The following is a 22,277-nucleotide window of genomic DNA, read 5'->3' as shown; positions in this document are numbered from 1 at the left end:
AATGTTTTGGTATGCACGCTTGTGTATAAGGCGCACCGGGACAAATAGGGGCGGCTGGGGACCGTTTATGGACACCCGGCCGCCCCCAGGAGGCTGGGGACCGTGTGTGGGCAACCGGCCGCGGGGCGGCTCGGGACCGAGTATGGATACCAGGCCGCCGACGCAGCCATGACGTGGTGGCCAGATTCCGCCTCCACATGCCTAAAAGGCCCAATTTCAAGTGCAAGCAAGCAAGCAGTATGGTTTTGCAGCCTGGGGGTGGGTGGATGGCAGGCTGCATACTTGCGCTTGCATTGCAAGGAATGGGGAGGTACAATTGAACACTGCCCTGGGACAAGGACTTGCACGGGGATAGTTGCAAGTCTGCATCTTCTGATGCGGCAAGGATCACTTCTGATGGGCACACTTTTAGGCAGTGACCTGGGTGTCAGAGATGCTTCCAGGGGTCTTCCCCATGCTGTTCCCATGTCTTTTCAGCACTGTATGCATGTGTCACACAGCACATGGCCAGATAAGGTTGTAAAATGTTAAAATGACATTTCCCGGTGAATGCATTTGTCACGGTTGAAAGCAATACAAAAGTGCAAAGACGCATAAAAAATGCTACTTGTGAAGATAGCCCAAGGTGTGGAGGAGTATTTTTGTTTTTGGTTATTTATTTTACCTTATACACAAGTCTTTACCCTGGAAAGGAAGTTCCTTAACATATTCCTCAGGAAAGCAGTTTCAGTTTTGTTTTTGAACGTTTTATTGTGAGCCCGTAAAAGTGGCTTAATACCTCTGACCACGTTGTTGACAGCAGTGACCTGGGGGTCAGAAATGTTTCCTGGAGCGATCCCCATGCTGTCCCAATGTCATTTGAGCACTGTCACTATCGTTTTGGGCACTTTTTAGGCTTTCTACAGACTGCCGGGGGTGCCGCCTCAAAAATGCTCGGGTCTTCCATAGACTAACATTGGGCTCGTTGCTCGGGTCGAGCACCCGAGTATCACGGTGAGCTCGGCCCGAGCTTTGAGCACCCGAGCATTTTAGTGCTCACTCAACACTAATAATGTGGTTTGTTTTTTTAATTACAGTGTTTTAAAGTATATTTATTAAAAGTTAATTTTTAAACTGTCTAATAACTACAAATTCTGTTATCATCGGCTATATAGGCCAATGTACCAAATCATCTCTGGTACTCAGGATTCATAGAAATCACTGACTTGACAAGTATAATTACAATTCAATGCATTAGGATTGCACTTTGCCCACAGCGTATCAATTATTATTTAATTTCAATCCTTAACAAATCTGATGTCGTCTATACAAAAAAGGCGCCAGATATACCAAAGGCCTTATAATGTTCCAAATTACACCTATATCCTCTTGTTTCTCCAATAATATGGTGGGGATCAATACCCATACAGTAAGTCATAATTATTCATTATATCATAAAAAGGTATTTTGCCATTCAAACCATCCCCAGTGGACAACACTGAGAGTCCAATAGTTTATTCAAAGCTCCATCCCACAAATGTGGAAAACTTACAAGAAACATCCATAATTTATATACTCGTTCAGCCCAGAAGGATTAAGTGTCTTCAAACGAAAAGTCCAACAGGCTTCTCTTTGGAGAAGCAGTTTGTCCACATTTCCTCCTCTGTTCGGGAGTTTAACCACATCAATTCCCATGAATTTAATCATGGATGTATCTCCCCCATGCTCCACGTTTATATGTAGAGCCAAAGATGTGTCACAGTCATTCCTAATGTCATTGATGCGCTCACCAACCCTTCTACGGAATTCTCACATTGTTTTCCCGATGTATTCCTTGTTACATCTGCATGTGGCCTTATATATGATGTTTTTTGTTTTACAATAGTTGAAATCTCGAATCTTATACTGGTCTCCCATCACCTGACTAATAAAGGTTTTGCCCGTTTGGTCAAATGAGCAAGCTACACAGCCCTGACATTTAAAACAACCGTTTGGTCTTTTGGGCAACCAGGTTTCCCTTGTTTTTATGCCTACAAAATGGCTTTGTACCACTCTGTCACCCACCGAGCAATTTTTTCGGTAGGTTATATTGGGTTTGGTGCCCACTAGATCACCGATGTCCAGTCAGTTCAAAAAGTCATTACTGTCTCTCACATAGGATGGCAGAGTTAAAATAAATGGTTTCAAACCCTTGTCCAGATAGGATCCGGCACCATGACCCAATCCACCTATACCCGATACAATTGGCCCGCCTTTCAGAGGTGATAGTCTCTTATGCACCTTCGGCAGGGCATAGAATGTCGGCATAATAGGATGTTCCAACAGCATACATTTACGTTCATCCTCTCTTATTAAATGATCCTCTAAAGCTTTATTCAATAACTTTTTGAGTTGTTCATGCATTTTTCTGATTGGATTTGCCGCTAGTCTGGCATAGGTGGACTGGTCATTTAGAATGGAAAGACACATCTCTACGCATGATGTACTATTTTTGACTACCATATTGCCACCTTTATCAGATGGTTTTACAATTATGTAGGTGTCTCTTTCCAACTCACAGAGAGCAGTCATCTCATTTTTAGATAGATTATGCTGGCCTCCAATTCTTCCCAATTCTGTGATCTCTTTTGTGACAACATTTAGAAACACATCAATGGCTGATACATCTCCTGTGGTGGGAGGCATTTTTGAGCTTGCAGGTTTTAATGTATTAAAGGGACCTAATCCAGTTACGGTTAGGGGAAGGGTCTCTAAGTCTGCCAGAAACCTAACTTCAGACAAAATCTCCACTGGAATCCCTAGATCGGCACTTGGTTTCCTATATTGTTGGATAAAATGCTTTCGCCACCGTAGTTTCCTCGCAAAGAGATTTAGATCTTTAATACATTCAAAAATACAGAAGTCACTTGTTGGCACAAAGCAAAGTCCTCTTTTCAACACAGAAAGTTCCACCTCATTCAAAGGCCTATCAGATAGATTAATGACCTGTGTATCTGAGTTTTGGCCCTCCATAATGTGTTTCGATTGCGTAGGGTATAGTTCCTATCTAAAAAAAACAACCCTATTTGACTGTTGGTTGCCCCTGTATTGACCTCTCCCCCTCCCTTTGTAGTGTCCCCTTTGTGGTCTAGGTCTCGTATCGGTATCAGAAGTTTTTGTCCCTGAGGATGACAGTTCGCTTTCCAAGTTCCCCCGTTCTCGACAGTCACCTAGAACCTGATAGATTCTATTGTCCCGGAAGTCCTGTAGATCCTTACAAAATTGTCTATGTTTGCGATACTTAAGGCAGCACTTGGAATTTGTTGTTTGCGTGTAGTTAGGAGCTTTCTGGCAGCTTCCATTTCTTTTGCCCCACTTAGGGATGGACAGTTGTCCTTCTCTATTAAATACAAGTTTACTCCCCTGATGAGGCCTCATTATTGAAATGCCTTGGGAGGGCTATTTTTCTTAAGGGGTTAATCTAATTATAATAGACTACACTTGAGTACTGCTCTTGTGAGAGTGGGAGACTAACAGGGCACGACAGGGTACATAGGGAATATTGTTTTTGGATTCCGGCATTCTGGATAATGTACCTGGTACTCTGAACTCATCTGATGTATCAAGCCGTGGGTGAGATTGTGATTTTAAAATGAGCACTGGCACCATGAGCACTTTATCATATGATGTAATTTTTATCATATTTAATTAAAAGTTAAGTTTTATTATTATTATACTCTGGCTGTTTACACCAAAGAGATGCCAATAACTTATGATGGAGTCTGTTGAGCTTTAGGAGAGATGTCTGTAGGCTTCAACACAGGTTCTTGGTCTGAGTGAAGGGAATCATGGAAATTCAGAACTCTATAACAGAAAAGCAAATCTCTTGCCCCTTCCCTTAAGCCGGTCTGGCCTGTATTGGCTACAGTTTTCTAAAGTAATTGTTACTTTTGCAAGAATTTGTAGGGCAGCAGCTGTTTCTCTTGGAGTATACAACATGGTGGGAGGCGAGGAACAGTGTTGAGCAGACAACAGGTGGCACTGTGTTAATTGTTAGCGTTTGTTAAAACACCACTCCAGCACTTTTTTTTATTGCACTCATGGAGTGATGCTTTAAATGTAAGTCCCCTGCCCCCTGTCATATGCTCACCTTCCACCGCCTTCGTTGGTTTCCCACCGCTCTGGTTCGTCTCCTGTGAAAAGTGACCTGCTTGCAGCTCCAGTGTTGCATGGAGCTGTGTGGTGGTCACTTTTCAATACAAGTCTATGAGTACCTTGTTCTGGCCTCGTTCTGGCTCTCATAGACTTGTATTGAGAGCTCGTTAGCAGAGCTGCAGACTTCCGACTGTCAAAAACTGCACTCACAAGATGGCGACGTGGGACCAGAGCGGTGCTGAAAACCAGGGAAGACACTGGAGGGTGAGTGTATGACCGGGAGCAGGAGGCTTACAAGTAAAGCGCCACTCCAACACTGAAAAAAAGAAAACGCTGGAGGGGTGCTTTAATACTGTACTGTGTTACCTTTTTGGTTTGTTTTTGGCTGTTCTCTCTTGTAATCTTCCATATTATGATGAAGATTATGGCTGCTGTATGTCCCAATTAAAACAGTTCATGCTTCTGCAATGTCAGAAGATTCTGCCGTAATATGCAACAGTTTCTCTCGCAAGTCCGCACATTTGATTTTAATGGCCACAAAGTTTTACAAGTTAAATAGTTCTGCAAAATCCTTTGCCATATCGCTGTCTATCCAGCTGGCTTTACCCTAAGGGTATATTCACATGACTGTATTTTCAGTTCGAGTCCTGTTTGTGAAAAAAACTGACATCACACAGACTGATGTTAATCAATTAGGCTGTTCAGGTCGCAGAATACACTACTCTCTTCTGTATTTCGGATGAGATTCACCTATTCAAGTCTATGGGTGGGAGAAAAAAAAATCAGATCCCATACGGAGTAACCGTATATCATCCAATTTTAAAGATATATTGCAAATCATAAAGCAGGAAACTGTATTTGTAATGGTCTAGTAAATTGTATTACCTGCTCATGTGTAAAAATGAATCCCACGCAGATGAAAAATCATTAGCTTTTTTGTGGATGAAAATCAGACATTTTTTTTACGCCCCTGTGAACTTATTCTAAATCTGGACATTCACTTCATGAACAAGTTTACTATGACAGCTGTAGTGGGCTTTTGGAATACAATAGATAAGGTATTTCTCAATCACACACTGTGCTCTAAGTTGTGGAACTTGATATAATCTTTTTATTACAGACTCTTTGATTGCAACATAATTGTGTAATTAAATACTCACATAAAAGGTGTCTACATACATAACACCTTTAGGGCTTTTTCACAAATATGTATTAGGTTTCTGAATTTTTCTTACACTGAAAAAGATATGGCACTGCAACAACATATCTCAATGTCATGATCTACAATTCTTTCCTTTTTTTATATAAATAGGATGTTTCAATGGATCCGTAGGGTTATCATTTTTAACTTATAGTTGTCAATAGATTAAATTTAAAGGGATCCAGACACATTGTATATGCAGTACATGAACAGCATGGTATATAGAAGGGGGTTCTGAGCAGAATGATATATAGGTTTATCCCTGTTGTTGGTGTGCATGTGTTCAATGGCAAATCCTACTTGGTGATTTACAGCTATCTCTGCATGCACAGGGAATACTGTCAATTGTGGAATAGGACAAATCACTGACCTCTTATGCTACTAAATCTTATCCCACGAAGATGTATATGATGCTCTTGCTCTACAATATCCAACCTGCAGATCAGATAATATGTAAAAAAAATATGGTAATCCTAAACAAAAAAACCCTGAACATTAAATATTAAACAAACAAACCAGGACGCAGAACAAGTATAGATTAGAATACGGAAACAGAAAATGGAACAAATTATAAATAAAAGATCCATATTAGGCATATTTGACTCCTTAGGATATATTCATATGTGACACATCTATCAGTTTTTAAAATTTCTTTCCAAAATCACAGTCTTTACCCCTGATGAAGCCACAGCTATAGTGGCGATACGCGTGGGATTTTCTTCCTCCCTCTTCTGCCTCAACTTACAGATCCCATGCCTGATAATGTCTGTAAAGCGCTGTGGAATTAATGGTGCCATATAAGTGAATAAAATAAATACTCATTATCTAACGGTCAACTGTGTTCGTTTTTCAATACGGATCTTTTGTGCATATTTCCCCATTACAGGGTTTATTATTACAATTGTGTTCCATGTACTTGTTGTGTTGAGGGAGGGCAGCAATGACCCTTCACGGTTGACCAAGTGAGTGTCAAATTATTTTACAAGGTTGATTGCGCAATCCAATAGAAAACCAGACGGAGACAAAGCTTTTATGGGAGGATTCAAAGAATCTCTAACACCGTTTATTTCTACTTAGCATTTTATATTGTTTTGAGTATATCAATGGCCAATCACCTACAGCCATACTACAAGCTTGAACCAATGTTTGTACAATTATTACGGAAATACACATATGGTCATATTATCATTAGTTCGGTGTACGATGGAAAGTTACAAGGTTATACATCCCGGCTCAGACTAGCTAGATAACAGGAGCAGGGTGTCTCATAGAATGTTCCTGAGAGAAAAGGTTAGTGTGGGAAAGTTGCATGTGAATCAAGAGGAAAGAAGGAAAGAATGTATGTTATGCAAAGAGTATAATAACATGATTTTGAAGCAAGCAGACAAGATGGAGTTGCCATAGCATGAATATCAATATGTCCTTTACAGTTGTTATATCGGATATTCGATGCATTATGCTGTGTATATTTGTTATATTGAGTTATTCATATAGGACCACATTCTTGTTTATTGCGTGACAGTTTATAAATTGTTTTAAACTGGCACTTACAGTGGGTACGGAAAGTATTCAGACCCCTTTAAATTTTTCACTCTTTGTTTCATTTCAGCTATTCAGTAAATTCTAAAAAGTTCATTTTTTCTCATTAAAGTACACTCTGCACCCCATCTTGACTGAAAACAAACAGAAATGTATAAATTTTTGCAAATTTATTAAAAAAGAAAAACTGAAATATCACATGGTCATAAGTATTCAGACCCTTTGCTCAGTATTGAGTAGAAGCACCCTTTTGATCTAGTACAGCCATGAGTCTTCTTGGGAATGATGCAACAAGTTTTTCACACCTGGATTTGGGGATCCTCTGCCATTCTTCCTTGCAGATCCTCTCCAATTCCGTCAGGTTGGATGGCGAACGTTGGTGGACAGCCATTTTCAGGTCTCTCCAGAGATGCTCAATTGGGTTTAGGTCAGGGCTCTGGCTGGGCCAGTCAAGAATGGTCACAGAGTTGTTCTAAAGCCACTCCTTTCTTATCTTAGCTGTGTGCTTAAGGTCACTGTCTTGTATTAAGGTGAACCTTCGGCCAAGTCTGAGGTCCAGAGCACTCTGGAAGAGGTTTTCATCCAGGATATCTCTGTACTTAGCCACATTCATGTTTCCTTCAATTGCAACCAGTCATCCTGTCCTTGCAGCTGAAAAACACCCCCATAGCATGATGCTGCCACCACCATGTTTCACTGTTGGGATTGTATTGGGCAGGTGATGAGCAGTGCCTGGTTTTCTTCACACATACCGCTTAGAATTATCACCAAATAGTTCTATCTTCGTCTCATCAGACCAGAGAATCTTATTTCTTATAGTCTGGGACTCCTTCATGTGTTTTTGAGCAAACTCTATGCAGGCTTTCATATGTCTTGCACTGAGGAGAGGCTTCCGTTGGGCCACTCTACCATAAAGGCCCGACTGGTGGAGGACTGCAGTGATAGTTGACTTTGTGGAACTTTCTCGCATCTCCCTACTGCATCTCTGGAGCTCAGCCACAGTGACCCTGGGGTTCTTTTTTACCTCTCTCACCAAGGCTCTTCTCCCACGATTCCTCAGTTTGGCTGGACAGCCAGGTCTAGGAAGACTTCTGGTGGTCCCAAACTTCTTCCATTTAAGGATTATGGAGGCCACTGTGCTTTTAGGAACCTTGAGTAATGCAGAAATTCTTTTATAACCTTGGCCAGATCTGTGACTTGCTACAATTCTGTCTCTGAGCTCCTTGGGCAGTTCCTTTGAGCTCATGATTCTCATTTGGTCTGACATGCACAGTGAGCTGTGAGGTCTTATTTAGACAGGTGTGTGCCTTTCCAAATCAAGTCCTATCAGTTTAATTACACACAGCTGGACTCCAATGGAGGAGTAGAGCCATCTCAAGGAATCACAAGTAAATGGATAGCATGTGACTTAAATATGAGTGTCTGAGCAAAGGATCTGAATACTTATGAGCATGTGATATTTCAGTTGTTTTTTTTAATACATTTGCAAAAATTTCTACATTTCTGTTTTTTTCAGTCAAGATGGGGTGCAGAGTGTACTTTAATGAGAAAAAAAATGAACTCTTTAGAATTTACAAAATGGCTGCAATGAAACAAAGAGTGAAAAATTTAAAGGGGTCTGAATACTTTCCGTACCCACTGTACAAAAGGATTGGGTGGCATGTAATGTTCTCAAGTTTGACTACTTATGTGCTAAAACTGACCTGCACAGTTAAATGTGTAGATTTTTATTTTTGTTAATAAAGTTAAATCCCTTTGCCCAAAAAGGACCTAAAAAAAGTCTGGTAGGTATATTCTCAGGTGTAGAAACAGCCCACAGTATAGTCATGGCATGTACATTGTTCTGTCAAATTGGACTCGTTGAACTGCAAAAAAGCTAAATATCTATATATTTTTTTAGTTTCTTTAAAAATAACCAAAATTTTAACCAACCATAGCCAAAAATGTTTTGTTGGTATCTACATGCCCAGAAACACTATTTCACCCCTCCTCCCATGACAATAATGAAAAATGCTACATTGAAGGTACACATCCGTAAAGCAAATTGTGGTAACAACAGTCCGCAGTATTGCTGTGGTGTGCATGGTTGTCATACTGGTCTTGTAAAACAGGTACGCGAAAAGTTAAACATGTAGCTTTTTTTTCTTTAACCAAACTTAACTCTTTTCCCAGAAAGGATGTAATTAGAAATGCCAGTTAGGTACACATCCTAATAAAGAGCACTTGCAACAGGGCACTGCATTGTAGTGGCATGTGCAGATATAAACTTTGACGAATAAAACAGTTATAAAGTTGTGACATGTATAATTTGTAAGGAAGACAATTGTAGTTAAAGTTCTGGACTTTAAGGAATTTTCTTTTGCGTTTTTAAAAAACAATCACACAATTATCAAACACAGTTGCACAAGAAATGCAAAAGCTCGGTACAGTCTCTTGTGACAAGAAGCACAATTTCTATGAGTGACACTGATTTCTAATTATTTTTTATGTAAAAAATACTAAGCTGAGTGACTATCTTGCTGCTTTCTAGAGCATGAGGGAAGATAATAAAAATGTGCAGTGGAACAGATGCCAGCTACATCTTATCACACTGAGTCTGGTGCTGCTGCTGTCAACTCTATCTCTTTTCAATTGAATCTATGTATTTTTCCCAGACATTCATCATTAAAATTGTTGCAGTTGTACAACACAGTGTGGCTGATATCTTTATATAATGCTTTAGGTTTTTATGTTCCAATCTCTAATTCTGAGCTGTGGGGTCCTCTCTCCAAGCTGTAAAACCCTAAAATGGCTGCTGCTCTCCCTGCCTCAGCTTTTATAGTGGCTCTGATGGTCCCTCCAAATTGGCTCCTCTATATCATGTCATGTGAGAGCTGCATGTCAATAAGGCGAAGTCTGTGCGACCACTCGTGACTTCATGTGAACTTTCTGTTTGAAAATGTTTGAATTCGCCGGAACCTGAACATTTCATGAGATTGAACACAAATTTGATTTGCATCAAATCTCTCATCTCTAATATATATAATTGCTTAACACTCCTTTATCTTTCTCTCTGTATTGTATTTTCTGTATTGCTTTGGTTACTTCAATGTATTAACAAATAATTTTATGTATTCTCTCCTTCTAGATAGTTGAAAAAAATGCAGATCCCGAAATGTTATTGCTTCCCTACTTGAGGAAAACTTGTATCCTTTTGTGTAGCGCAATGTTAATGATGTAGTTATATAAGTATGAAAACCTATAAGATGACTGTTCGTACTCTTAAAACAAAAATAACAATGTTATTTCCAGTGAAGGGCCTGAAGGGGGTGTTTATGATTTCTCTTTCCGATGGTCTTCGAGGAGGCAGAGTATGGGACAGGGATTCAAAGTCTGCATTAAGCATTTCAAAGTGACAAAGATGTGTCAAAACTGGAGCAAAGTGAAAATTGAGATGTTATTCTTGCCAAACAATTAAAATAAACTTCAAGGGCCCCATTCATTAAGGCGTTTACCCCAGAATTGTGTTGTAAGAAAACTCTAATCAGTTGCAATATTTTTTGGGCAACTCTAAAGTTGCAAAAAAATTGTGACATTTGGTGTGTAAACGCTACTTTTGGAGACCTACGCCAATATGGCAGTTGACGCGGGCAATTTCTTGAAAAGTAACGCCAATTTAGTGGTTTCACATACTCAAGAAGTGTACTCCAGACTGACTAGAGTACATTTTTGGTTGCCGCACACGACAGTTAACAGATGTGCCCAATTCATTAAATGGCATGCATCACATAATGAATTAGGTATATTGTACTCCAGCAAGCCACTTCATTAAGGCCGGTTTCACACGTCTGAATATTTATGGTACTGGAAAAAACAGTACCAGAGATATCTGTGTCCGTGTGCACCTGTGTTGCACACGTGTGGCATACATGTGCCGCCCGTATGCCACATCAGGATCACACGTACTGGCACCTGGGAATCAATGTATAGTTAGTGCTATTCCCAAGTGCCGGGTGCTGAACACTGCCCTCATCATTATCCCTTGCTCATGCTGATCACAATGTTGGGTTGACAATGTTGGGAGTAGTAGTGTCTGCTCCCGCTGTCTCCAACTGTAAAAATAAGAGTAAAATAAAAAAATCCTTATACTCACCTGTCCGGAGATGTCCCCTGCTGTAATCCTTTGACCGCTGACGCCGAGGAGCCGAGGAGAATGAGCCGCTCCAGCGTGTGGGCTCCGGAGCTGTGCTGAGCTCAGGAGCGGTGTCTTGTCACTCAGTGAGCTCAGTGCAGGGCCCCGCTGATCACACCGCCGGCAGGGGACAATGATGAGGGCAGCGTTCAGCACCCAGTGCTTGGGAACAGCGCTAACTGTACACTGATTCCCAGGCGCCAGTATGAGTCACATTGATGACACACGGATGTCATCCGTGTGTTCAGTGTGAGACACTTTTGTGGACTGTGCAGTGTGTAAAAAATGGACATGTCAGCATGTGGAGCACACGGACACATGGTGCATGGAAACACACTGACATGTGGGCAGACCCATAGATTTGAATTGGACAAAAAATACTGACCGAATACTGACCAAATACTGATAGTGGGGCAGTGGCCTTACAGTGTTTACTGATTGGATTAATTGATAGTTTGGACTTTTTTTAAGAATATTGGGATACCAAATATGTATTTTTTTATTTCTTTATTTATATTTGGGAAAAGGGAAGAGATTCTAATTTTTTTACATATTTTTAAAATCTTTATTTTTTTTTACTTTTACTTTGTAGTCCCTTAGGCTATGTTCTCACAATGAGCTTTTGGTGAGTTTTTTGAAGTTGCAGATTTTCTGCACCATTACGTAAATTAGGTTACTTGTGTTTTTTCATTGCTTTTTTGAGTGTGTTTTTTTCACGTTTTTGAAGGTGTGGTTTTTGTTGTCTTATGGTATGTCATGTTTTAAACAAAGCTGCTTTGTTTTTGATACTTCCTGGCATTTGGCTTTGACAAAACTTTATTGATGGACTCATGAGCTGATTACAAACGCTAGGTAACGTTCACGCGTTCAGTATTTGGTCAGTATTTTACATCAGTATTTGTAAACCAAAGCCAGGAGTGGGTAATAAATACAGAAGTGGTGACGTGTTTCTATTATACTTTTCCTCTGATTGTTCCACTCAACGCATGGTAGAAGGTCTGCCATGTTCCCCAATGATAATCCGCATGTGCTGTGCACATTCTGAGGAGATTTCTGCTGCGGATTATCATTGCGAAAAAAAACGCAGCACTACCAATTATTTTGCGGAAGTGCTGCGTTTTCGCCGCCATTGACTTGCATTAGAACGCATGGATTACGCATCACTGTATATGTAGATGAGCATTCCATGCGTCTAATGTGCGGATGGTACCCGGGTGTGGAGAAGAGGAGACTCTCCTCTGGACCCGGGTACCATAGAACCTGTGAAAAAAAGAATAAAATAAAAAATAAATATATACTTACCTTCTGGCGGCCCGCGCTGCGCTCCTCCTCTCATGCCGGCAGTTCGCGATGTACTGACCTGCGCTGACGTCATAGTCATGTGACGGGTCACGCGACACTGACGTCGGCAGGTTCTTCAGTGCAGTGTACCGCGATCTGCCGGCAGACGGGACAGAGGAAAACAAGACAGCACAGGCCATCAGAGGGTAAGTATAGATTTATTTTTTTACATTCTCTTGGGTCACAGTATATAAATCCATGCTGTTTGCATGGATTTATATAGTGTGACCAAGTTGACAAGCACTTTTCAAGTGATGCTAAAATCGCTTGGAAAGCGCTTGTCAACCCGCATGCGGAAATGCATGTGAAGAACGCTTCACTTCCGCATGTCCCTGGCAGGAAAACACATGTACAATCCGCATGTACAATCCGCATGTACAATCCGCATGCGTTTTTTTCTGCCAGGTAGATGCAGAAACGCTCAGGAAAAAATCCTGAGCATTTCTGCATCGTGGGCACATAGCCTAAGGGTACGCTTACATGTGCGTATAAAAATCGCAAGTGCAATGTGAGAAAAAAAAAAATGTTATTCAATTAGGCAGTGTTGATTTGCAAGTTTTTCCTCACCTGGAATTAGGGTGAGGAAAAAGTCTCAGCATGCTGCAAATGGACATGTAAAATGGCTGTGACTCGCCAATGCAAGTCAATGTGTGCGAAAAAAAAATCGCATGGCACACGGACCATGTATGTGCTGTACGATTTCTATGTACCCATCTCATGTGTCACGTGATGCCTGTGAGCAGCCAGTGAAAGCGCCGATCACAGGCATTATCAGCAACATAAGGTATTTACAAAAAGTCTTATGGGCCCCGGGGGGATGCATTGGAGGGGTAATATAAAGTAGTGTACTTTTAAATATAGGTGAGGAATTTACAGCTGGTGTTAGAGTCCCAAGCCTAATTCATGGCAAATTAGACAAGATGTATTAGACAGTTCTCATTTTACAATCATTGAGCTGTACTTGCATAAGACTTTGCAACTCCTATTTGAGTTTGGAGAATAATGCCAAGTCATGGTTTACTTAGGATATATTCTAAGGGCATATGTGGTATTTTATATAATAGCTTGTTTTGGCTTCACTATGCCCCATCATATATTTACTTACATTTAATATTTACAGTTTAATGATTAAATGATTAAACTTTCATTTGCAAATAAAAGTTTGGAATACAGACAACCTACTCTAGTCTCAAATAACCCATCATCGCTACATGTATTTGCCGTTGTGTGTCCTGAATATCAGTTTTTCACTTATTTAAACAGCATTGCCTCTAGTGGAAGAGTCTGTTAACTTAATTGGGGCAAATGTCCAATCCAGACAAAAATTCATGTAAGACTCCTTCTATTGTGGGCAAGATGGTAGGTCATTAAGTGAATATTGAGCCTTGTGTCATGTGAACTAAATAACTGTGGAGAACTCTATCTATCTATCTATCTATCTATCTATCTATCTATCTATCTATCTATCTATCTATCTATCTATCACTATGTTATATTATTATATGCTGTATAATATAAACATAGTCCCTTATTACAGAGCATTTAAAAGAAATCTGTCAGTAGCATCATACCTCTTAAGCGGTCTATATGGCCATGTAGGTCATACAAAGCTGAACAAAATTATACCTTGATATCTGCGATCTGATGTCTTATTCCAGAGAAATCCACGTTTTTCTTATATGTAAATGAGCTGTTCCTGGCTCTGGGGAGGACGCTGATTAGTGTTGAGCCACCCCCGTAGTGTTCGAGTTCGGTTCGGTTCGTCGAACACCCGTATGTTCGCCGAACTGTTCGTCGAACTGTTCGTCGAACACCTTCGAACACCGTTAAAACCAATGGCAGGCAAACAAAAACACATAGAAACACATAGAAAACACCTTCAAAGGTGTCCAAAAGCTGACAAACTGCTCAGAAGACACAACTAACACATGGAAAAGTGACAAGTACATATAGTCATGCGAAAAGAAAAGAGGTGGAGGAGTAAAAGGAGGGGGAGACACAGATATAGGCATGTCATGCCCTTCTAAAATCCAAAAAGTGAGAAGCCGACACGTTCAGTCCGCTCCTGCCCGTGCCACCTCCGCGTCGCCGGGTTTGTGCCAGAGCCGCGGTGAACCCTGACGGCCAGGCCCCCTCTCCCAATACTGGTGCCTGTCCGCTGGTGGGTCGAGCGAGCCCCCTTGTGGTGGAAGCTGCTCTAAGCTTTTTAATTTAAATTGTCTCTCTAATTTGAATGAATACACTTTAAATCCATTTACAAGGATCTATTGGAGGGCAAGTCTCATGCCAGCAGCCGCGTAATTCCAGCTCCAGTAGCGTCCACTAAAGCTGCTGCAGTTAAAAAGCTTTTATAAGGATCGAGCTCGGCTGTCCACCGCAAGGCATCCTACTGCCAGTCCCAGCCCCTATGCCTTGGGGTGCCTCCTGATGCTCTTCACTGAGTATCCCGTGGTCCCGAAGCATTTCCTTTGAAAAAATTAAGTGTCCAAACTACAGGTGGTGTAGCTTGCTTAAGAGCCGGGATAATCCGCTGACTAGCAGACACTGCTACTAGGCACAAAGTATTTCCTGGGCTAGACGCAGTTAAAAATTTGCAATTAGATACTCTCGTTGGATGCTGAGAAAGCATTCCATAGAGTCTCCTGGCACGCCATATATGATTCTCTTAAAAAGCTTGGGGTAGGGGTCTAGGGGACCCTTTTATAGCCAAAATCACGGCCCTGTATCGCAATACGTCACCTAGGCTGAAGATAAATGGAACTGTAGCACCCTGAGGGCTCGGTTGCTACAGAGGTATTGCACCTCACCCAGAGGTGTGATATCTCACTCTCAGGTAAGGATGTAGTGTGGATCAGGACCCGACACCTGCATGCATTACACCACATTGCCGTGGGGCAGGGCGACCAATATGCCCCTGAGATGGGCACGACAGTCCCTGTCCCTGGCTGGAGTGGGGGGAGGGAACACTGAGGAAGGGGAACCCTGTAGTGCAGGAGCAGGGAGGAAGCAGTTCCTGGGTGCATTGAGAAGGGAGTATAAAAGGTGGGCACCATCTTAGTTCAGTGCAGAGAAGTCTGAGCAGAAGTGGCAGGGAGCAGGGGCTCTGCATGAGCTCTGCTCCGGAGGCGGGCCTAGTAACAGAGGCCCAGGCCTGGAAGAGGGAGAAGGAAGGAAGAGGAGCGGAGAAGGCTCCAGGAACGAGGAACAAAGGGATCCCAGGGGTGCGGACGGGCGAGTCGCCACCGCACGCCCGAATCCACCTGCGTGGAGGGGTCAGGCCAAAGGGGGAGACCGGTCCCCGAAACTAGTGGAGGCAGGAAACGACCCTCAGCTAGAAACAGGAGGCTGTGACATTTTATGAGGCGCAGCCCCTCGCTACACCCGCTAGGAAGGCACCACATAGGGTCAGGGAAACTGGCGCCAAGTTTACCAAGAGGAGGCCCGAGGCAGCCGGACAGAAGGGTTGGTAAGAAAGGCCAGACAAAGGACACACAAAGGGGGTCCTGTGAAGCGCTCCAAAGTTATCTGGGAGTTGTCTGAGCCCCTCACCTGGTGAGCACAGTACGACGTGGGCAGCCGTTACCTGCAGACGTGGTCTGGATAATAAGAACTGTGAGTAAAGGCCCTGGACTGCATCACTGACTCCGTGTCGTTACTGCTGCTGCCCTGCACCATCACCCCCATCCTCCGCATACACTGCCCTGAGGCTATACTCCTCCCGTGGGGAGTTATGCTACGCTCTGCTGCACCCACAACACCAGCCTCAGCGGTCTGCCCTGGAGCGACGGTTCACTCTGACCGCAATCCACGGGTGGCGTAGTCGGACATTTAAACATCAAAACCACATAAATAGTTCCGCCACTGGTTTGACCGCCCTGAGCCACGGAACCGGGTCGCCGCCACGGAGACTACAACCACCAGCATCCACCAAAAAGGGTCCGGCTCCGGGTGTCCCAAGGCCCAGGGGGCGCGTCAGAACATTTCCATCACCTTTCACAATCACCAATGGGACAAGGCAGGGATGTTCTCTGTCCCCTCTCTTATACATCCTAGTGACGGAGCACCTGCTCTCATCAATTCGCCATAACACCAATATTAGGTGGATTGAGGTGGGAGGCACCGAGTACAAGTGCTCTCTATTTGCTGATGATGTCCTAGTATATATCACTCAATCACATATATCCATCCATGCTGTTATGGCTGAAATAGATCACTTTGTTACATGGTCAAATTTTAAAATCAATGCAGCGAAGTCTGAGGCCCTCAATGTCTCCCTCCCCAAATCCATATAGGATTCCATCCAGTCCAACTTTCCCTTTGCCTGGCCCTCACAGGGTATCAAATACTTAGGAATTCCTATTCATAGAGACCTCTCCCATCTATGTTATCTTAATTTTGGGCCCTTTATTGAACAACTCCATACAGACCACGGTTGGCAAGTTAGAACTGTAAGATTCACTACGTGAACCACTGGTGTTTTGTGGAAAAGCACATGTACACTGTGTTCCAAATTATTATGCAAAAAGTGTTTAGGAGTGATAAGGGAAGAATTTGTTTGTTTGTCAGTTAAACTCATTGATGGTGATGTGTGTCAGGGCTCTTTATATCACTGTAAGCAATTGCAGACACCTGTGCTAATTAGTTTGGCAGGTGTGTCCAATGAAAGGCAAGACTACTTAAGAAGGCTGTCTCACATTATTAAGCAGCCTACATTTTCTGCCAAAATGGGAAAGAAAAAGGATGTGTCGGCTGCTGAGAAGCAACAAATTGTGGAGTGTTTAGGTCAAGGCATGACTACAATCAACATTGTGCGATGATCAGGATGAAGTGTCTTGGCAATCAAGAAGTATGTAGCTGATTCACAGTACACACGTGTGCGTGCTGATAAGGGCAAATTGAGGACTCTTTCCTACAGGCAATTACGTCAGATTGAAAGAGCAGCGGCAAAAAAGCCTTGTCATAGCAGCAGACAAGTTTTTGAAGCTGCTGGTGCCTCCAACGTCCCCCGAACAACAAGATGCAGGGTCCTTCAGAGGTTTGCAGCTGTGCATACGCCATCCTGTCGACCTCCTCTATCCACTTCACACAAGCAGAAACGGCTCCAGTGGGCTAAACATTACATGAAGACTGATTTCAAAACTGTTTTGTTCACGGATGAGTGCCGTGCAGCGCTCGATGGTCCAGATGGATGGAGTGGAGGATGGCTGGTTGATAGACACACCACGCAAATATGGCTACAGCGCCAACAAGGAGGAGGTGGAGTAATGTTTTGGGCTGGAATCATGGGGAGAGAGATTGTCGGCCCCTTTAGGATCCCTGAAGGCGCTAAAGATGAACTCCATAATGTATGTGGATTTTCTCAAACAGCACTTCCTGCCATGGTTCAAGAAGAAGAACCGTGTATTTCACAGCAAGATCATTTTTTTGCATGATAATGCACCATCTCATGCTGCACATAAAACATCTGCATCTCTGGCTGATATGGGCATAAAAGGGGACAAACTTATGGTGTGACCCCCATGCTCCCCTGACCTCTACCCCATTCAGAACCTTTGGAGCATCATTAAAAGGAGTGTCTATGATGGCGGGAGGCAGTTCACATCTAAGCAACAGCTCTGGGAGGGTATTCTGTCCTCATGCAAAACAATTGAAGCAGAAACCATCCAAAACCTGACAAATTCAATGGACGAGAGAGTTCAGAAGCTCCTTTCGAGCAAGGGGTCCTATGTGAAAATGTAACATCACCTAGAATAAAGTTTTGAGTTGAAAACTGTTTGATTTCAGTTTCTAACAACCTGCTAATGCTTATAATTTCAAAAATGACCATTTTTTTGGTCTTTATTAAAATGAAAAGGTTGATCGAAAAGTTTGGGGGATCTAAGAGTGTGGCAACCCAGTAGTCATGATTGTTAGAACCTTGCTGTTAGGTTTTTTTTCCTTTGCTGGTCACATGACTTTGTTGGCCTATTTAATCCTGCTCCGCCCTTCTGGCTTTGCTGGACTTCATTGTATATCTACTTTCTAGCTAGCCTGTGCTCTGTATCTAACTCTGTTAGTTTGCTTGGTCTTCGGACCTCTATGTTCTATCTATTTTGTTTGTTCGTCTGTCTGCTACTATTTCTGTTAGGAGGTGTCCCATATTCCTCCCAGTCCTTAGTACTTGTAGGGATTCCCTCCCCACATCTATAGGTCTTCGTACAGACTAGATTAGGACTTTAGCAGGTCTGATCGCAGGATCAGGTTCCCTGTTACATCGTAGGGATTCAGCTGAGTCTTATAGTAGGGACAGATCTCCTCTCTTTCCTTAGCTTTAGTAGCAGAACATAACAGTAAGTCCAGCCTGCAAATTCTCTAAGGAAAGATTTTTCTGTTCCATCATGGTGTCGGTTCAGGATTTGGCTCATCGCCTGCAGGGACTCTCTCTGGAGGTGGCCGAACTCCGTCAGCACGTGAGTAACTGTCCTGGAGCACATTTCTTGGAGCCTAAGGTATGTTTGCCGGATTTATTTTTTGGTGAACACCGAGAATTTTTTTCATTTAAAAATGCTTGCTTATTGTATTTTCGTTTGAGACCTAAGTCCTCTGGGGATGAATCCCAGCGCGTAGGGTTCATAATGTCACTTTTGCGCAAAGAGCCTCAGGAGTGGGCCTTTTCTTTGCAACCTAGTGATTCATGCTTCAGATCAGTGGATAGTTTTTTTTCTGCTTTGGGACTATTATATGATGATCCTGACCGTGTCGCATCAGCTGAGACTGAGTTGAGACGTCTAAAACAAGGATCGGGTAATGTGGAAAAATATTGTACACATTTTCGTCGTTGGTCCACTCAAACAGGGTGGAACGATTCTGCTCTGAAAAGTCTATTTCTTGCTGGGCTCAGTGAAAGGGTTAAAGACCTGCTAATTGCTTATCCTACACCTGAGGATTTGCAACAGGCTATGCAATTAGCTATACGGGTGGATAGAAGACTGCGTGCTAGGGTTAATGAGAGCAAATCCTCTGCTATGTCAGTTTCTGGTTATGATAATGTGTGTACTAACAGTGGTGAACCGATGGAGATTGGATCGGTGGCACCTCGCTCTCAAGAAAAAGACCGTCGTTTTTCGGAAGGCTTGTGCTTCTATTGTGGAAAATCTGGTCATTTGATTAAAGGCTGTGAGCTTCGGATGAAGAAAGAAAAAAAAATGGTCAGTCACGCCCGTATTGCCTGTTTAAATTCCAAGGGTATATTTTTAGCTGCTTCCACGATTGCTCAGAAAAAATTAATGGAATTTCGGGTGTTTGTTGATTGCGGGTCTACACTGAATGTAATTGATGGGGGATTCGTGGAAAAACTCAATTTAAAACCTGAACCTTTATCATCCCCCATTGCTGTGGTTTCTGTGGATGGCTCCCCTTTGAAGAATATTACTCTCAAGGTCAGTGAATTTCCTCTCACTATTAATGGTGTTCACCATGAGAAATTGGATTTGGTAGTGTTGAATAACTTGCCTTCTCCAGTAATATTGGGTTTGCCCTGGTTAAAATTTCACAATCCTGTACTGGATTGGTCTACCAGTGAAATTAAATCCTGGAGCCATAAATCTTATGACAAGTGTTGTAATGGGCGTATTGCAGCTTTGGATAGGGGAGAATTGCCTGTTCCTATTCAGGATTTTTGGAGAGTTTTTTCTGAGAAGGAATCGCAGGTTTTGCCTCCCCATAGAGACTATGATTGTTCTATTGAATTTGTCCCTGGAGCGACTCTTCCTAAAAGTCGTTTATTTAACCTTACCATTCCTGAGAGGAAGGCTTTGGAGGAATACATACAGACAAGTTTGGCCGCCGGTCACATTAGGCCCTCTAAGTCTCCTGTGGCGGTTGGATTTTTTTTTGTAAAAAAAAAGGACGGCGGTTTACGTCCTTGTCTGGATTTTCGTGAGATTAACAAAATTACGGTACGCAATCCTTACCCACTGCCATTGATTCCTGATCTGTTTAACCAGTTATTGGGGGCCAAGTGGTTCTCTAAAATTGACCTTAAGGGGGCATACAATCTGTTGCGCATGAAGGAGGGTGATGAATGAAAGACTGCTTTTAACACTCCTGTGGGTCATTTTGAGAATCTGGTTATGCCTTTTGGTCTTACTAATGCTCCTGCATTTTTTCAGAATCTGATTAATGACATCCTTAGACCTTTGATCGGTAAAAATGTGGTTGTGTATTTGGATGACATTTTGATTTATTCGCCAGATCTGGAGTCTCATTGGCGGAGCGTGCGTGAGGTATTACAGTTATTAATGGACAATTCGCTTTTTGCTAAGCTGGAGAAATGTGAGTTCGCTGTACAGAGAATTAGTTTTTTGGGCTACATTATCTCCAGCAAAGGTTTTGAGATGGATCCGGTTAAGGTTCAGGCTGTGCAGGAATGGCCTAGGCCTATTGGTTTGAAATCGATACAGAGGTTTTTGGGTTTCGCCAATTACTACAGAAAATTCATAAAAAATTTTTCTAGTATTGTCAAACCTCTGACTGATCTCACCAGGAAAGGTGCTGATGCGGTTCAGTGGTCTTCTGAGGCCATTGAAGCTTTTGTGTATCTCAAGGAGAGGTTCACCTCTGCTCCCATCATTATGCAGCCTGATGTTACTAGGCCGTTTTTGGTTGAGGTTGATGCTTCCTCTGTGGGAGTTGGCGCAGTATTGTCTCAGGATAACGGGGATGGATTACATCCCTGTGCCTTTTTTTCAAAAAAATTTTCGGAGACTGAACTGAATTACGATATTGGTAATCGGGAATTATTGGCTATTAAACTCGCATTTGAACACTGGCGCCACTTCTTGGAAGGTGCGGAATTTCCCGTTCAGGTTCTTACGGATCATAAAAATCTGATATATCTTGATGCTGCCAAGCGCCTGAATGCCCGTCAGGCTAGGTGGGCACTGTTTTTCTCGCGGTTTAATTTCTCCGTTACTTACATCCCTGGTACTAAGAATGTTAAGGCGGATGCCTTATCTCGCAGTTTTTCTCCCATAGTCGGTGCTGAGAAAGAGGAAAACATTTTACAAGAAGGTGTTGTGATAGCTGCTTTAGACTCCGTTTTGGAAGATGAGATTCTTAAAGCTCAGGAGAATGCCCCATCTAACACTCCTCATGGGAGGTTGTTTGTGCCTGGGACCTTTAGGAGAGATTTGTTTGTTGAGTGTCACGAATCTCGGTTGGCAGGTCATCCCGGAATCTCTGAGACCAAGAGACTGGTGGGTCGCAGTTTTTGGTGGCCTGGATGGCAGAAGGAAGTCATTAAGTGGGTGCGCCAATGTACTATATGTGCTAGATCTAAGTCCTCACATACTCCTGCTGCGGGGTTGCTTTGTCCTTTGGAGGTCCCCAGTGCTCCTTGGACACATTTGGCTATGGACTTTATAACTGACCTTCCCCCCTCTGAGGGTTTTACTGTCATCTGGGTGGTCGTGGACCGTTTTAGCAAGATGTGTCACTTGGTTCCCTTCGTCAAACTGCCCTGCGCTAAAACTCTCGCTAAGGCCTTTGTCAAGGAAATTGTCAGACTTCATGGCGTTCCTACTGACATTGTTTCTGATAGGGGTCCTCAGTTCGTGGCTCGTTTTTGGCGTGCCTTTTGTGACAGGTTGGGAATTCATTTGTCGTTTTCGTCCGGATATCATCCTGAATCTAATGGCCAGACAGAAAGGAAAAACCAGGATGTTGAGCAGTTCTTGCGTTGTTTTGTGGCAGACAATCAAGAGGGGTGGTCTGAGTTTCTGCCACTTGCCGAATTTGCTCTGAACAATCATACATCTTCTTCTGCTGGTTGTTCGCCTTTTTTTTGTTGTTCTGGGAGACATCCGTCGTTTGGGTCGTTCTCCAAGTTGGGATCTGCCGTGCCTGAGGAGGAGAATTTTTCCGGTGATTTGG

General features: G+C 42.7%; 1 protein-coding gene across 1 annotated transcript in view; it reads left to right on the top strand.

Annotated features, from left to right (window-relative positions):
- LOC141161552 (aldehyde oxidase 1-like) overlaps positions 1-22,277 on the top strand; it is a 536,896-nt gene that overhangs the window by 30,114 nt on the left and 484,505 nt on the right. The window contains exon 2 of the mRNA XM_073646510.1: positions 9,981-10,038. Coding sequence (XP_073502611.1) covers positions 9,981-10,038 — 58 coding nt within the window. The remainder of the gene's footprint in view (positions 1-9,980; positions 10,039-22,277) is intronic.

The sequence above is a fragment of the Phyllobates terribilis genome, unplaced genomic scaffold, assembly GCF_046119375.1.
Source record: "Phyllobates terribilis strain yellow unplaced genomic scaffold, ASM4611937v1 Scaffold_9__5_contigs__length_417890890, whole genome shotgun sequence".
In the NCBI taxonomy this organism is placed as follows: domain Eukaryota; kingdom Metazoa; phylum Chordata; class Amphibia; order Anura; family Dendrobatidae; genus Phyllobates; species Phyllobates terribilis.
Note: the sequence above shows the minus strand (reverse complement) of the source record. Positions and strands in the feature narration are given on the sequence as shown.